We start from the raw sequence: 15,538 nt of genomic DNA, 5'->3' as shown, positions 1-15,538 counted from the left end.
CCTTCAAAAAAAAAAAGAAAAAAAAGAAAAAGAAAAAGAAAACATCCAATAGTCTCCCTTCTATTACTAGGAAAGGGTTAAGTAGGTAGGCAGTCAACAAAATGTTTCCAAAGAAAAATTAATCCTGAGAATGACTCTGAGTTTCCATTGTGTTTCACAAAGCCAGGAATTGCAAGAATCCATTCCTTGTATCCATAATGAAAGCTTGGCCAGATGGAACTTGATATTTTTGTAATTTCTTTGTTCTCATTGCCTTTTTGGTAGATTGATGTTTGTATGAATTAACACAAAAGATCCTTAAAGTTCTTGATGTTCCTTAGAGATGGTAGTTGCATATTGGAGACTTAATCATGCCTCGCTTTGTCATCTTCTCATGTTATTTTTGGGAATATCATTTATTTATTAGGTTACTATTTCTTGTCTAGAATCATGAATTACTGTAAATGTGAAAATAACAGGCTAAAACAAATTAAGTAAATCTCTTTTATGCTAATGCAATTCTATAACTTGCAGGTCCTGGCAAAATCGTCAAAGATGATCCCAGGTGAGGGTTTTGTCTGTGTGGATCACTTGAATAGCATAGTTCCCAGTTTATCATCATGACATTGTCTACTGGTGAAATAAAACCATATTTCCTTCAGCTTTTTATTGCTTTACAATGATGTGACCTTTTATGGCAAGCTCTGCTGTAGTTTGACCTCTTATGGTCATTAATTTATAAGGCCAAAAGACAAAAGAAGGATATGTAGTTTGATCTTCTGCTGCTCTCATGATAACCTTTGGGTAGTGTAATGTTACTTCTTCAACAATCTGTTGTTCCAGGAGATGGAAAAAAATCTTGAAGTTCTAGCTGGCAAAACAGAGAAGACTCCTAGACTTCATTATCTTGTGCAAATGGAGTAAATAGGCTGAATTAAGACCTGAAGAGTTAAATCCAAGGACTGCCGCTAATAATGTCTTTGCAGGAATTTCAGGTTTATAAGATCAAAGACAATTTAAGTTCTATGTTTGAAAAATAAATTGAGAGTATTTAGTTTCCGGGGGAAGTTTAAGAGGTTGAAAAATTAGGGTTTTACAGAAGTATTAGGTGACATTTTGGTGATTCTCTGATAAGGAGTTTTTCCCCCTAAAATTAAGAACTAATTTAAAGGCAAAAACTACGAGTATAAATTTCGAACAAAAAGTATGTATTGTTCTATGAAATGGAATTTCTCGGTGTTGCATTCCAACTTGGATTTCCCTATTGATAAATTGATTCTCCTCACAAACTAGTGGGGGCTAATATGGAATTTGGATAGTTTCACTTGATCATAAATCGAGGAAAACTAATTCATGTTCTGCGGTGCTTATGGTTCAATCCTTTCTGCTAGTGGTGAATAATTTATATTGAGTTAGAATTGTTAATGCATTTTGCACTGGGAATCTCATAAAGCTAGTGATTCTGACATCCATGCAGTGATGCTGATGGGAGCTCTGGTTTATGGTATTAAATACACATTTCCAGAGTATGTATGCACTTTCCTTGTAGCTGGAGGGGTATCAGCATTTGCACTAGCAAAGGTGAGGAGTTTTATCTGTTTAAGCCTTCTCTTGGTCACTTGCCCAAAAAGAAGCAGAAAATTTTCCCTGCTTGCTTTGAACCTAGTTTAGCAAAGTAATGGATATACCTATTAATCCTTGATTCACTCTCTTATATTTTCTCTTGTCTGTTCAATTGATTGCAGACTAGTTCAAAGACCATAAGCAAGCTAGCGCACCCAAACGCCCCTCTTGGGTACGGGCTGTGTTTCCTGAACTTGGCCTTTGATGGGTTCACAAATGCTACTCAGGACTCCATAACTGCAAGGTATGGCAGTTCGCAGTTATAGAGGGTTGATTGAAAGGTGACTGTTTGGTAGGGTGCTTAATTGCTTTGAAGCTATTGATCCATACCATTTTTGGAAGTTTCTATGGTTTTACTGACTATCTCAGTTGATAAAATGAATGTCATGATCTGGTAATTTTGGGTCTATGTAATGCCATAATGCTGTTGTTCTCACTCCATTGTGAATTCTTCTATCTGATATAATTATCACTTTGGTCCTGGAGTAAGCAGCTAATGGAGTCTAACAAGAAAGAAAATTGTTGCACTAGCTAATCTTCATCCATATAGTGCAATACGTGCCATTTGCCTTGTGAATGGAACATGACAATACTAAGGTAGTTAGGTGTGAAAAGAGTTTTTTTTTTTTTGGGTGGGGGCAGTTCAAGGCTCCAAACAGACATGTAGATTCTCCTGATTTTAGCTGTTGGAACTACAGTTCTGTGGATCTTAAGGTCCCATGAACAATATTTATTTATAGAAGGGAAAAAACAAATGGAAACAAGTTATTTAAAACTTGGCAGTTGTATGAATACCTAAGAAAGAGGTATAACTTTTATGTACATTAACGGCATAATTTGCTTTAAGTAGCATGATTAATCTTGCTATACCCAAGCAATATCATTTTGCATTTCTATCCATTCCCTGTGTCAAATACTGAAAACAATTTGTTCCTTCATGATGTGAACTCATTCTTGCTGTCAATGCTATCACCTTTCTGCATTTATCTGCATATGCGTAGAGAGCATCCAATATGCATAGAAAGCATGCACCCCATTCTCTGGCTGAACCTGACTGCTTCCACTTGATAGGTATCCAAAAACAAGTGCTTGGGATATAATGTTGGGTATGAATCTATGGGGTACCATTTACAACATGATCTATATGTTTGGTTGGCCACAAGGAAGTGGATTTGAGGCAGTCCAGTTCTGCAAGCAGCATCCGGAGGCAGCATGGGACATATTTCTATACTGTCTGTGTGGAGCAGTGGGCCAGAACTTCATCTTCCTAACTATAAGCCGCTTTGGCTCACTTGCGAACACCACCATCACCACCACTCGTAAGTTTGTCAGCATTGTGGTTTCTTCACTACTGAGTGGCAATCCTCTGTCAGCAAAGCAATGGGGGAGTGTTTTCATGGTCTTCTCTGGGTTGTCGTACCAGATCTACCTCAAATGGAAGAAGCTGCAGAGAAAGCAGAAGAAAAAGGCCACATAAGGAGTAGTATAATTTTTATTGAGTAGCACAATGTGTACAATTGCATTTTTGACGTGAACTACATGTTTCTTGAGTAATTAAAAAAGGGGGAACAATTGTATACATATTTAAGATTATAGAAAGTAAAAGACTGTTCGTTGAAATCTCCTGTATCACTTTGTGATTAGGATACTATATTTATAGTGTAAAGTTAATTTACAAACGTATATGAAATTCAAAAGAGAGAGAGTTATACTTTGAGTTTAACTCAACAACTATGAGAGAGATTTTAGGTGTTTTTGGAGATATGCGTGGACTTAGTCCTCGTGCAATCCGTTGGACTTTTTGAATTCAAATTTGAATTTTGATTTTGATCCTTATCCTTAATATTCCCCCTCAAGCTAAGCGGCCAAATGCTGACGGTGAGCTTGTCCCGTAGAGCATGGAATCTTGCAACTGTGAATCCTTTGGTCATTATGTCTGCAATTTGTTCTTGATTTGGAATGAAGCATATACAGAGACGCTTGGCAGCCACCTGTTCTCGAACAAAATGATAGTCAATCTCTATATACTTTGTTCGCGCATGAAATAGAGGATTGGCGGCAAGATATGTGGCTCCGATGTTATCACACAATATAGCATTGGTGTTGGTGAAGATACTACAAGATCATCTAGCAACTGATGCATCCACATTAGTTCTGCTGAAGCATTTGCTAATCCTTTGTATTCAGACTCTGTTGAGGAACGGGCTACTATATGTTGCTTCTTGGAGCTCCATGATATAAAATTGGAACCAAGATAAATGCAGTAGCCACTTGTCGATCTACGGTCATCAGGGCATCCTGCCCAATCTGCATCTGTGTAAGCTTTGAGTTGGTTGGATGATGATGCTCGAAGATGGATGCCATGGTCCAGAGAAGCCTTCAAATAGCGCAAAATCCGTTTAACGGCAGCCCAATAATCTGATGTGGGAGAGTACATGATCTGGCAAACCTTGTTCACTGAGAATGCTATATCTGGTCTGGTCAGAGTCAAATATTGCAATGCTCCGACGATACTACGGTATAGAGTTGGATCTGGAAATGATAGACCACTATTGTGTGAGAGAACAGTTGTGGAGCTAAGAGTGGCCATAGGCTTGGCAGCTTCCATGTTGGCTTTTTTTAGAAGGTCAAGTGTGTACTTTGATTGAGACAAGTACAAACCTTGTGGAGTGCGCATAGCCTCTATGCCAAGAAAATAATGCAGATTCCCAAGATTCTTAATTGCAAATTCTGTACCTAGTTGATTGATAACTTCTTAAACAATAGTGGAGCTAGATCCTGTGATTATAATGTCGTCCACATACACCAGAATATAGACTAATTGATGATTTACTTGGCGGACATATAATGAGGTATCTGCTTGGGAGGATTTGAATCCAATAGTGACAAAAAAGGAACCAAGACTATGTGCCCAAGCACGTGGTGCTTGTTTTAGGCCATACAACGCACGTTGGAGGTGACAGACATGATTTGGATAATTTGGATCCACAAATCCTTGAGGTTGAGTCATAAATACTTGCTCTTGAAGAGCACCATGGAGAAAGGCATTTTGTATGTCGAGTTTCTGAAGAACCCATCATTTAGATACTGCAAGAGATAGAACAATCCTTATAGTTGTGGGTTTCACTAGAGGACTAAAAGTATCGAAATAATCGATTCCTTCTTGTTGATGAAACTCCTTAGCAACTAAACTGGCCTTATAGCGGGAAATAATCCCATCAGCATTTCTTTTTATCCGATAAACCCATTTGTTCCCAACAACATTTTGAGAGGGATGGGAAGGGACTAATTTCCAAGTTCCATTACGCAATAGTGCATTGAATTCATCACTCATAGCAGTTCACCAATTAGGGTCCTTATTAGCTAGAGTATAGGAAGTTGGTTCTTCCTCTTGAGATGGAATAGTGGACAACAAGGCATAAGGAATTGGATGGCGGGTAGCAAGTAAGTTTAGCTTGGTCATAGGTTTGGTGACACCATCTCGTAGGCAGGTCACCATTGGGTGAGATGAAGCAATAATGGGTTGAGGGGATGATTCATTTGGAACCAGTGAAGTGGAATGCACATTTGAAGATTGGGTAGGGGAAGGTTGCAGGGGAGCCGGTGTAGGGGAGGGTGGCTCAGTTTCAGCCTGTAGCTGGGGTAGGGGAGGGGAAGGGTGATTGGTTTGAACTGTGGGGGTGGGGATGATAATATTGTTCACTATTTGAGATGTTACATTGTTGGGTTCTGAGGGTGGGGTACATGGATATATTACATTCCCACTATTGATGAATGTGGGGTGGGGAGAGGCAGCAAAAGGTGTTACATTTGTGTTTACAAGTGATGTAGCATAGGGGAAAAGAGACTCATCAAATGTGACATGTCGTGAGATATAAGTTCTTCCAATGGTCGGATCCAAATACTTGTAACCCTTGTGTGAGGTACTGTGCCCAAGGAAAATGCACTGAGCTGACCGAAACTGCATCTTGTGCCTGTTGTATGGTCTGAGCCACGGGTAGCAAGCACAGCCATACGTGCACAGCACTGAGTAATCCAGTTTCTCCTTCAAAAGTACCTGAAATGGAAACTTGTTTTGCAACACCGGTGTAGGCAACCGATTTATCAGATAAGTTGCAATTTCAAAAGCTGTCACACATTGTGACATTGGAACAGAAGCACGAGCCATTAAAGTCAAGCCAGTTTCAACCACATGGCGATGCTTACGCTCTGCGCGACCATTCTGCTCAGATGTATGAGGACATGAATATCTATGTACTATGCCATGTCGTGTAAAAAAATGATCAAATACTGATACTCACCTGCTCCATCAGATTGAAACATTTGAATTTTGCAATTAAAGAAGGTGGACACATATATTTGAAAGTTGATAAAAACAGATAATGCTTCAGATGGTTTAACAATAGGAAAAATCCAAGTGTATCTACTAAAATCATCGACAAATGAAATACAGTATTAATAACCTTAGACAGAAGATACTGGAGCTGGCCCCCATATATCCGAATGCACTGATTGGAAAGGGGAAGAAGAAATTGAATTACTTAAAACAAATGGTAACTTATGGGATTTCCCCATTTGACATGATGCACATATGGAGAGAGGGGCAACAACATAAGTTGGCAACTAAGAATGGTGTATGATTGAATCTAAGCACTTCAAGGAGGGACCCAAGCGATCATGCCAAGTTGATTTGGAGACTCGTTCACCAATGTGCATGGTAGGTTGATTATTGAGAACGGAAGGCGGTGAGTTGAATGCAGTAGGAAGAAGATATAAAAACCATCTTTAATTGAACCGCGATGCAGAATTTTCCCTGTGGATCCTTCACATAACAACATGAAGGGTGAAACTCCAAAACGACATTATTGTCAGAAGTGAATTTACTTACAGACAATAAATTTTTAGTAATTTGAGGGACATGTAACACTTCATTAATCTGAAAAAGAAGAGAATCAGTAGATAGAATGGAAGTGCCAGTATGGTGAATTCTCAAACCTGCTCCATTACCAACTTTAACTTGGTAAGAACCATTGTAGGGATTGTTGAGATGCATATTACCTAAATCAGTAGTCAAATGGTGTGTTGCACCAGAATCAGGGTACCATGTGGAATCAAAAGAGGAAGATGGTGTTGCAAGAAGAGCAGTTGGTTGTGCATTTTGACCTTGTGCTGACAGAGCTTGGAAGCTTGGGTTGTAGTGGTTATAGCAAGATAGGGCAGAATGATTGCCACGTTGACAGATCTGACAAGTAGAGGAGCTATTCTGTTGTTGGAATGAATTGGAGCTACGACCCTTACCTCGTGCTTTCCGATTGTAGCGACCTTGGTTATTGGAAGAATAATTATTTCCTGATGTATTGTTCGAACCCTTTGCTGCTAGGTTAGCTTCAACAGTTGGAAGATCAAGAAGTGGTGATCTTTGTTCCTTAAAAATTTCCCGGCTTAGAAGAAGACCAGTGAAATCATCAAAAGAAAGAGGGTCGTTCGAGTAGTGACGGAGGTTGCAAAAGTATCATAATCAGATCCAAGGCCTCGCAATATACTAAGGATGATGTCTGGTTCAGATATAGGTTGTGCAGCAGCAACAAGATTGACAACTAGTTCTTTGACTTTCTAAAGGTAGTCAGAGATGGAGGTAGTGCCTTTCTTTATTTTCATAAGTTGGTACTTGAGTTGCATCACTCGAGCTTGGGAATGGGACGCATATATGCGCTCCAAAGTAGACCACTCGGCATGAGAAGAAGATATGCCGATAATATGAGCCATAGAGTGCTCAGTGAGTGAAGAAATTATCCATGAGAGGATAATCTGATCTTGGCGCCTCCAATAGGTGTAGGCAGGATTTTTGACAGGAGCGGGAGTGGTTGAGGTTGTGGTTGGTGGAGGAGTTTGTGAAAACTACCATCTACATACCCAAAGAGGTAATTGAGATTTCCAGATAAGGTAATTGGTTTGGTCAAGATTGATGGGTAGGAATTGGATGATATTTGTTGGAGAGATTATAGTTGGATCGGTTGATGAGCTGTTTATGGCGGTGTAGGAAACTGAAGTAGCCATTGCAAGAGTGGACGTTGGTCAAACGGCTCTGATAGCAAGAAAGAGATAAAGATTGATTTTGAAATCTCCCGTATCACTTTGTGATTAAGATACTATATTTATAGTGTAAAGTTAATTTACAGACTATATGAGAGATGTGTTAGAGATGTGCGTGGACTTAGTCCTCATGCAATCCATTGGACTATTTGAATTCAAATTTGAATTTGAATTTTGATTTTGATCCTTATCCTTAATATGTTGGATATTATTCCTGTCACACTCAGCTCGCACAGAACCGAGTCGGTGACCGAGTTAACTCTGGTTAACTCACAAACCTGTCAGGATCAACAATGCAGTAACCGCAATACAACATACATCTACTAAACTAAGATAAGACTTGTATTTTCATTTGAAGACTTGTTCATAATACCTGTAATTGTTTCCCAAATACTTGATACCCAAATTGAGTTATAAAAGTTATATACATTTGGGCTCGAAGGCATGATATATACACAAAAATATAACAATTTAAGCATTAAATCATCAAAAGGGAGTACATCAAAAGAATAAAAAAGAATCGTTCTGGAGTCACAGTTGCCATGCAGCACAATTCTTGAACGTGCAATCGGCATCGTGCTCGAACTCATTAGGGACCCACCAGTCCTCAGAGGGAAACTCCACAGTGGGGCCCGGCTCCTGATCTCTAGCGGGTAACCTACAAAATCACTTAAAAAGAATTATGCACGTGGGATGAGCTCACAAGCCCAGTAAGTGGAAAGGAAGACCACACAAACAGTCATAACACATATGCGCCTATATATATGCAATTCATTTTAATCCCATTAGCCTAACAATATTACTAGGTTATAGGCTATGTGCTACTCACAACTACAGTGCACATATGCCCCGGGTACGAGCCACGAACCCCATCCTGCGATATGTCCATAGGGTTGTCAGAGAAGGTCCATTGTTGGTACCGAAATTCAAAATGCAAGCTGATTCTTCAGAAAATTTAAATGATAGAAAATAAATGGGTGACTCCACCCAAAATAAAAGTAGTACGATCGACCCTCTGAATATACCACCGGGGTTACCGACTATCCTAGTGATTAGCCATGCGTACTTCTAACTGCTGCAAGAGTCCGACAACCGTAACCCGATGCTTCCCCCCAATAGTAACCCAACACGTAAACTCCTGTTGGGAAGGGTCGTAGCACAAAAGGATATATAAATCCTAACCGTATGCTTCTACATGAGCATAGTACGATCACACGATGGCACCGCATCCCATTCCACGAGCCACCATGCACTCTTTTCCAAACCGACTACGGCGTCTAAAATCTAGCATGCATAACATATCCAAATGAGATTCCTCCATCACATACATCAAGACATAATGAATATTCAATCATAATACAAAGCATATCATATTATGTAAATGCACGTTCAAATACGTGATATGACATATGTGATGTCTAGTCTACACACAAGTGATATGATAACATGGCTAGACTAACATATGTTAAATGATGCATAACATTCTGAAATTAAATCAGAGTCTACTCCCCACTTACTTATATAAGTACACGATGCTTATACCCGGCAAGTAAGAGATCTAATGTGTGGGTACGCGTATAATGAGTGTAACATATCATAAACATAATGGTTTATCATTTCACTATTTTAGGATCAAAATCATCTTGTTTGAACACTAAAATTGGGTTTAGAATCATAAATGGGGGTTACCCATCCAATTTGGACCCATTCTGGGCATTCTAGAAAGATAGGTGAGCATGAGTCAAAGACAGGCGGGCTTCGTAGCCCATCGATTTCATGCCCGCCGGTTACAGCCGAGCCCAGAAATTGAGTTCTGGGAACTTAGGTGGGCCAGAAACTCAAAGACAAGTGGGCCTGGAACACCCCCTCGATTTTGAAACGAAATTCTCCCATCTTTTTTTTCATCTTTTCTTCGGCTTGGGGAACTTGTTTGGGGTCGATCTGGTGACTCAAATCACTTATCTAAGGTCCAATCATGTATCCTCAACCTAGATCTAAGATTAAATCAAAAGAAAGAAGAAGATTCTTACCTCTTTCTTAAGAATACCAATGAAACCACAAAATTTTCTTCTTTGCTCAAGAACTTCCAAATACTCTAGATTTTCACCAACACTCCTTCCAAATCCTTCAAAATCATTATACACACCTTCCATTAGTCCTTAGATTTGATTATCCATGTAAGATTAGTAAGATTCAAGTGGGTTCTTTCCCAAAAATAAAAAAGAGGGTTTAAGAAAAGGATTTTCCCAAGAATCCTTGGAATGTGTACAATGCCTACCTCAAATCGAAGATCCCGACAAGCTGATCATTAATCCAGACTCAAAATACTAAGACCCAGCTCCGGTGAAGCTCTACGGTCGATTTTCTTTCTTCTTTTTTTCTCTCTCTTCTTTACTCTCCCATCAACCAATTACCATTAATGAGGGAAACTCAGATGGGTATATCTCAGGTGAGTATATCTCAGGTGGGTATACCATTCTAGTCAACCCATTGCTAGTGTTCCACTTGGACTTCAATAGGGACAAACTCATACTTATAAGTAAATTGCATAGGCACCCAAAATTACTAGCACGTACCCTTACTTCTTGTACATGGCCTCGTGGTGCGTGCAAGTGCAAGGCTTGGGTGTATATATTACACTTGGTACCCACTCGGTCATGTCAGGCTAACCTAAGTTCAAGGTCACTCTTGCTACCATGTTCCATGTGGTGCTTGCGTCAATTCGCTCCGGTTCAACCCCTATATGATCAAACCAATCAATACGGGTAAATAGACCAGGTTTAAAAAGTAGGGTATCACAATTCCATATGAAATTGATGATGGAGCCTCGCCCCCATGCCCCATGGAGACTTGTGTGGTTGGTTTTGCACGAACACTGTCCGACATGTAAGATAGCCTGATTCAACAATCTTTGACTTGATTCCATTTGTGAGTGTCGATAGTTCATACATCCTGGTGTTGGTCAAGTGGTCTAGCCTCACCCACTTTCTTGAGAAATGAGTCAATGAACCTTTTATTTATATTATGTAATGATTAATAAATTGGTGTGTCAGGTTGATCGGCATTAGTCATAATCTGTCAATCTTTTTTCATAGATCCTCATATTCGTCTTTGCTTGGAATTTTCATATAGCCGACTCTATTAAGTGGGGATAAGGTTTTGGATGATGTTGTTATTGCCTCATGAGTCAGAGCTTAGTTGCAATTTAATGAATATCTACACGTATGTGTGTATATGATTTTTTTTTTTTTAAATGCATGTAGCTATTTATATGAATTTATTACACGAATTTCTTGAGTTACTATTTATGTTTATGTGGCATGAAAAGTATTTGACTATAGGACTAGGGATTGTTACTTGGTCGGTTAGTCACTATAATTGCACAGTGACTAACTAGGAAAGACACAAATGTTTCCATCCAATCTGGGGCAAGGTTGTCTTTTTAACACCTTTATCTCTGAGCATAAGGGCTCGCGTGACCAAGTAGATTTTTTCCCCTCGACTATATTGATATGTTTTTTGGTAACATACTACATTGATATTTGATAGAATAACTATGACATCCTTCGTGGAAGGGCTATTGAGGCAATTTCAAATTGTCTTGTTGGAAGCACGGTTATAGATATTGGAAACAGTTGGATCGATGCATCACTAGATAGGCCCGATGCCGATATGGATCGGGTGTATCAACCCAATCCATAAGGGTTATGGTGATTTCCGTACCCATATACCCCAACTCTTAACGAGAATGGGTCAAAGAAGGTAGTGGTATTAATGACCACTTAATTGAGTGGCAGACTTGACAAAATTAGAAATCGAGCTTTGGGGCAAAATCAATCATTGTAAGGCGAAGGTGAACTGGTGAAGTGGTTGCGAGATTGATCTTTTTCACCTTCTTGTAGAAACTTTAACCCGGGAATGCACTTTATTTTGTGTTGGCTTCCCTCCCGGACTTCCACTATTAGAAATTAGAACGACGGAATCACAAACTTTCACCGAAAGCTTTTGCGTTCTTCATAATTATGGTTGTCGTCTCCCTTCCTTCGAAGATCGAATCTTAAATGGAATGGCAGACTTCTCAAAACCCCTTCTTCATCAACAATCACAGGAAGGGAAGGGGAGAGACACAGCAGCCTCCCAAGGAGACCAGCAAAGCAACTGTAAGTAAACCCAACCCCACCTTTCGCTTCTCAATTTATGTTGTTTTTTTTTCTCATTCATGTTACTCCATGATTTATCTCAAATTGTCTTCCATTTTTTTTTTTTTTTGGTGGCTTCATGATTTGTTTCCACCTGATGCAAGTAGAACCCAGGAAAAGAAGATAGATACACACAAAGCCCATAACACATTATGCTCTCAATCTTACAAAGTTACATTCAGTACTTACATCCATAAGGAAAACCCAAAATTTTCACCAAAAAAGGAAAACCCAAAATGAACAATGAGAAGATTAAAAAAAATACAACTCTTATTCTATACCTTATGCACACCAAATCAAATCAATAGGTATCCAATCAAATGGTTGATCCTCACTTAGCTTTTCTTTTCTTTTCTTTTTTTAATTTCACTGTGAAACGGTACTAGGGTTCCACTGCAGATTATGTACAGATGACAAATCAAAGACCAAAACTGGACCTGAAAATTAATAACTGGGTCACATCTTATAAGAAGAAAGAAGGAAAAATGGCAACTCAACAAAGACAAAGTTCAATGCGAGTATTGTAACTCTGCTAGTGTCGGAAACAGAATGCAGACTTGTAATTGACCAGGTACTGTAGACTGCTTAGATGATGTTCTGAACAGTTTTAAGAGACTTTGAAGTTGATGGAAATTGAAATGGAGAGGAGAAGACCGAAGACAAAACCTCATGACATACTAAAATTCTGAGGATAGTCAAGGGGACAAATTCACTAGGTATAAGATTTGGAGCAGGGGTTGGTCAGAGACTATGTAGGAGTGCCCTTCTGCAAGGGGGTGGTTGGGAAGGGTTGGTGCTTGGCTGAAGAGGTGGGGAACCCAAACCAAGTGTCTTCAGTAGGAAGTTCCTCTCCTGCATAATGCATTCCATTCAATAGTCAGTCTTGCATCAAAATTCTAATATTAGATTGAAAATTTAACTCTTTACAGTGTTTCAAAGGCAAAGCTCCGAAGTAAGGTGGTAGGACCTCAAAAACGATAGCAAAGTAGAGGAAAAAGTACACAGCAAGTTGTACGGTTCGCAAGCAAGCTTCATCATCTATCAAAAATAGAATAGAAAGGGGAGAAGTTTCAAGAACCTCTCTTTTTTTCTCCTGTTAAATACTTCTCTCTTAAGTATAATAAGTGGTCTTGATTTAAATGGATTAACAAGATTTTTTTAAGCTCTAGTTCTCTGATAATTTTATTTTAAATTATGTCTATGGTGCATGCCTCAAAACATTGGGTGACTCATGGCTGAGTCAGCTGAGTCATGCACCTCATGTGGCCGCATACTTTAAAGCTTCTGGTTGAACAGATCTGATCCTGTAAAATTTTGCTTTAAGGCAGAAGCCCTCAGCTATCTTTTAGGGTATGAATCTTGTTTTAATAGCCTGCCAAGTATTAATGATTTTATTTATTTTCTTCCCTTGCTAAGCTTCAGTGGCAAGCGAGGTTCTTTCAGATACTTTTAAATCTCACCACCTTATCTCTACAGCCAATAGGTTAACCAGAACTGGATCAGTTCTACTTGGTCCAAGTACCTAGTTCACACCTTGACTTGAAGAAGATGAAAGTTAGAAGAAAGTGCTGAGTCAGTGTATCAGTGCATAATATTGTCCATAGAAGTAGCAAGTATTCTCCTTACGTCAGCCAAGTCAAAATGGAAAACTGAAAAGTTGGAATACCACTTCTAGTGGAGGTTAAGCTTTCTAAAATAGTTAACTATATTTCTAGGGTTTTATGTGGTTTGTTTCTCCTGTCCGACTCCTAGCCTGCATTTAAGCTTCATAACATGGAGATTTATGAATTGTTTGGCAATTTTATTAGAAAAGCAGACTATCGCATTCCTTATCTTTTTCTCCTCCCTACTTTTAAGGGGTGGAAATTGGAAAGATGATAGCATGATGATTAGAAGATTTGGTATCTAAAACAACTTACACTTTCTGAGAATTTGGGACTTGGGATCTCTGCTGCCAATGATCGGAACAGTGGGGTTACTTGGGCAGGGGAACCGAACTCTGTGTTTGACAATACGGGTAAGACTCCATTTTCCTTCGATCCTTCAGGAGAAAGGAAGATTTCTGCTGCAATGGGAATAAATTCTTAACTCTTCCATAACAACAAACCAGGAAACCTCTTCTGAAATCCAGTAGAGGTTCAGAAAAATAAACAAAATTTATAGGTACACAATATTTGATTACCTTGAGTACTGATTGTAGAAATCCCATCATCGCAACCACTAAGACCACTCTGTGCTTCTCTTGTATGAGGTAAATGTGGCTCAACAATATTATCCTGGTGCAGCGAACAAACTTCAGCTTGATGTTGTTCTGTTTTATCATCTGCTGCATGGGACTGGAGAGTTGATCCTGTGCTGTACTCAGAGCTGCCAGGGGACTCCTCATATAAATCAGGTTGCCTACTCAATTAAATCTCACATCAGTTAGATCTATGTTTTGTCAAAAGCTACTTAAATCAGAATATTTTTATACAATTACTACCTCCATGATTGTTGACTTCCCATATTTCCACTTGCTAAATCCTCTACTAAGTCTTCGTAATCTTCATGTAGAAAATCCATTTCTGAGATTCTGTATCTTAGCAGATTGCTATCTTTGCTTTCGTTTAAGAAATCTTGGAGTTCCTGAAAATTAACCTTGCTGATATTAGGGAACTAGCCATATTCTGGTTCCTAGTGATGTTACTACTGGAAAATGGAAAACTGAGATAATTCTCTACCAACAGCCTACCATCACATATTTCTAGCTTGAAGATTTCATAACCCAATCAACCTTACTAAATGATCATTACCACCTTTTTGCAGTTTTTTCTGAATGCTGAGGTTATCCGAGGATGCAAAGAGATGTCTGAGGTATGATGATTAGAGCTATCTTAGCAGGTATAATTGGATTGTATCTTGGGTTGAGGGTGAAAAAAGTTCTGGCAGTTGGACTGGGTGTTGGGCCGGGGCTGGCAATGACCAGGGATGGCAACAGGGCAGGTGAGGCAGAGTTTATCTCATTATGGACCCAACCCATTCAAAACATTGCTCAACCTGGATCTGCCCTGCCCCACAAAACATACATGGGCTTACCAATTTTGCCAGGCAACTGGGTAGGGACCCCTGCAGGCTGAAGCAAGGGCAGAGTGGGGCAAGGCCCCAAGATTTTTGAAAACCTGGAACAAACTCTAACCCAGTATTGGTCATAATAGATATGACCCATTAGCGGTGGGCTGGGACAGCCTTCTTGATTGGTATTCCCAGTACCATCCCTGATTCTGACTAATCTGGGTCCAGGTCGGATGATGTATCATATCTGTGGCTAGTTTCCTATTTGTCCGACCTAGACCTGGTTCTAATAAATATTTTGAAAAAGAAAACTGTCATGGTTTTAATGAAGATTTAGGAAAAAAATAAAAAGTAAAAGTATAAATACATAAATGTCTGACCTTGTTTCAAAGTTGGATGTGCATGTCTGTCATGGTTTTCTGAAAATATCATATCAGTATGTATATATATCACGCAAAGTGTACTTAGTGTATAATTAATGCAAAAATATGACATCTTGAAGATTTGAACTCACAACCTAGTGGTCAAATGACAACTTTTATCTGATCAATACGCATACTTTATTGTATTCCCCACACCCCCCCCCCCCCCAA

At 39.2% G+C, this 15,538-nt stretch overlaps 2 protein-coding genes and 1 long non-coding RNA gene across 6 annotated transcripts in view; 2 read left to right on the top strand and 1 right to left on the bottom strand.

Annotated features, from left to right (window-relative positions):
- The window catches only part of LOC122065578 (UDP-galactose/UDP-glucose transporter 3-like), a 5,491-nt gene extending 2,269 nt beyond the window's left edge, over positions 1–3,222 (top strand). Inside the window, exons 4-7 of the mRNA XM_042629397.1 lie at positions 514–544; positions 1,457–1,560; positions 1,725–1,846; positions 2,674–3,222. Coding sequence (XP_042485331.1) covers positions 514–544; positions 1,457–1,560; positions 1,725–1,846; positions 2,674–3,079 — 663 coding nt within the window. The 3' untranslated portion in view covers positions 3,080–3,222. The remainder of the gene's footprint in view (positions 1–513; positions 545–1,456; positions 1,561–1,724; positions 1,847–2,673) is intronic.
- Positions 3,223–11,458: 8,236 nt separating this feature from the next.
- Positions 11,459–15,538, top strand: part of LOC122065577 — a 4,747-nt gene continuing 667 nt past the window's right edge. The window contains exons 1-4 of the long non-coding RNA XR_006136041.1: positions 11,459–11,855; positions 12,824–14,057; positions 14,180–14,289; positions 14,700–14,747. This is a non-coding gene — a long non-coding RNA (uncharacterized LOC122065577). The remainder of the gene's footprint in view (positions 11,856–12,823; positions 14,058–14,179; positions 14,290–14,699; positions 14,748–15,538) is intronic.
- The window catches only part of LOC122065576 (transcription factor MYB124), a 7,026-nt gene continuing 3,510 nt past the window's right edge, over positions 12,023–15,538 (bottom strand). For 2 of the 4 annotated variants that reach the window (XM_042629394.1, XM_042629393.1), the window contains exons 10-13: positions 14,377–14,519; positions 14,077–14,294; positions 13,814–13,959; positions 12,023–12,746 (exon numbers count right to left, since the gene is read on the bottom strand). In XM_042629394.1, the coding sequence (XP_042485328.1) occupies positions 12,636–12,746; positions 13,814–13,959; positions 14,077–14,294; positions 14,377–14,519 (618 nt within the window). In that variant the 3' untranslated portion in view covers positions 12,023–12,635. The remainder of the gene's footprint in view (positions 12,747–13,813; positions 13,960–14,076; positions 14,295–14,376; positions 14,520–15,538) is intronic. The other 2 variants (XM_042629396.1, XM_042629395.1) reach the window with 1 other exon arrangement.

This window comes from Macadamia integrifolia, unplaced genomic scaffold (assembly GCF_013358625.1).
Source record: "Macadamia integrifolia cultivar HAES 741 unplaced genomic scaffold, SCU_Mint_v3 scaffold2054, whole genome shotgun sequence".
Taxonomy (NCBI): domain Eukaryota; kingdom Viridiplantae; phylum Streptophyta; class Magnoliopsida; order Proteales; family Proteaceae; genus Macadamia; species Macadamia integrifolia.
This window is presented reverse-complemented; position numbering and strand designations above follow the sequence as displayed.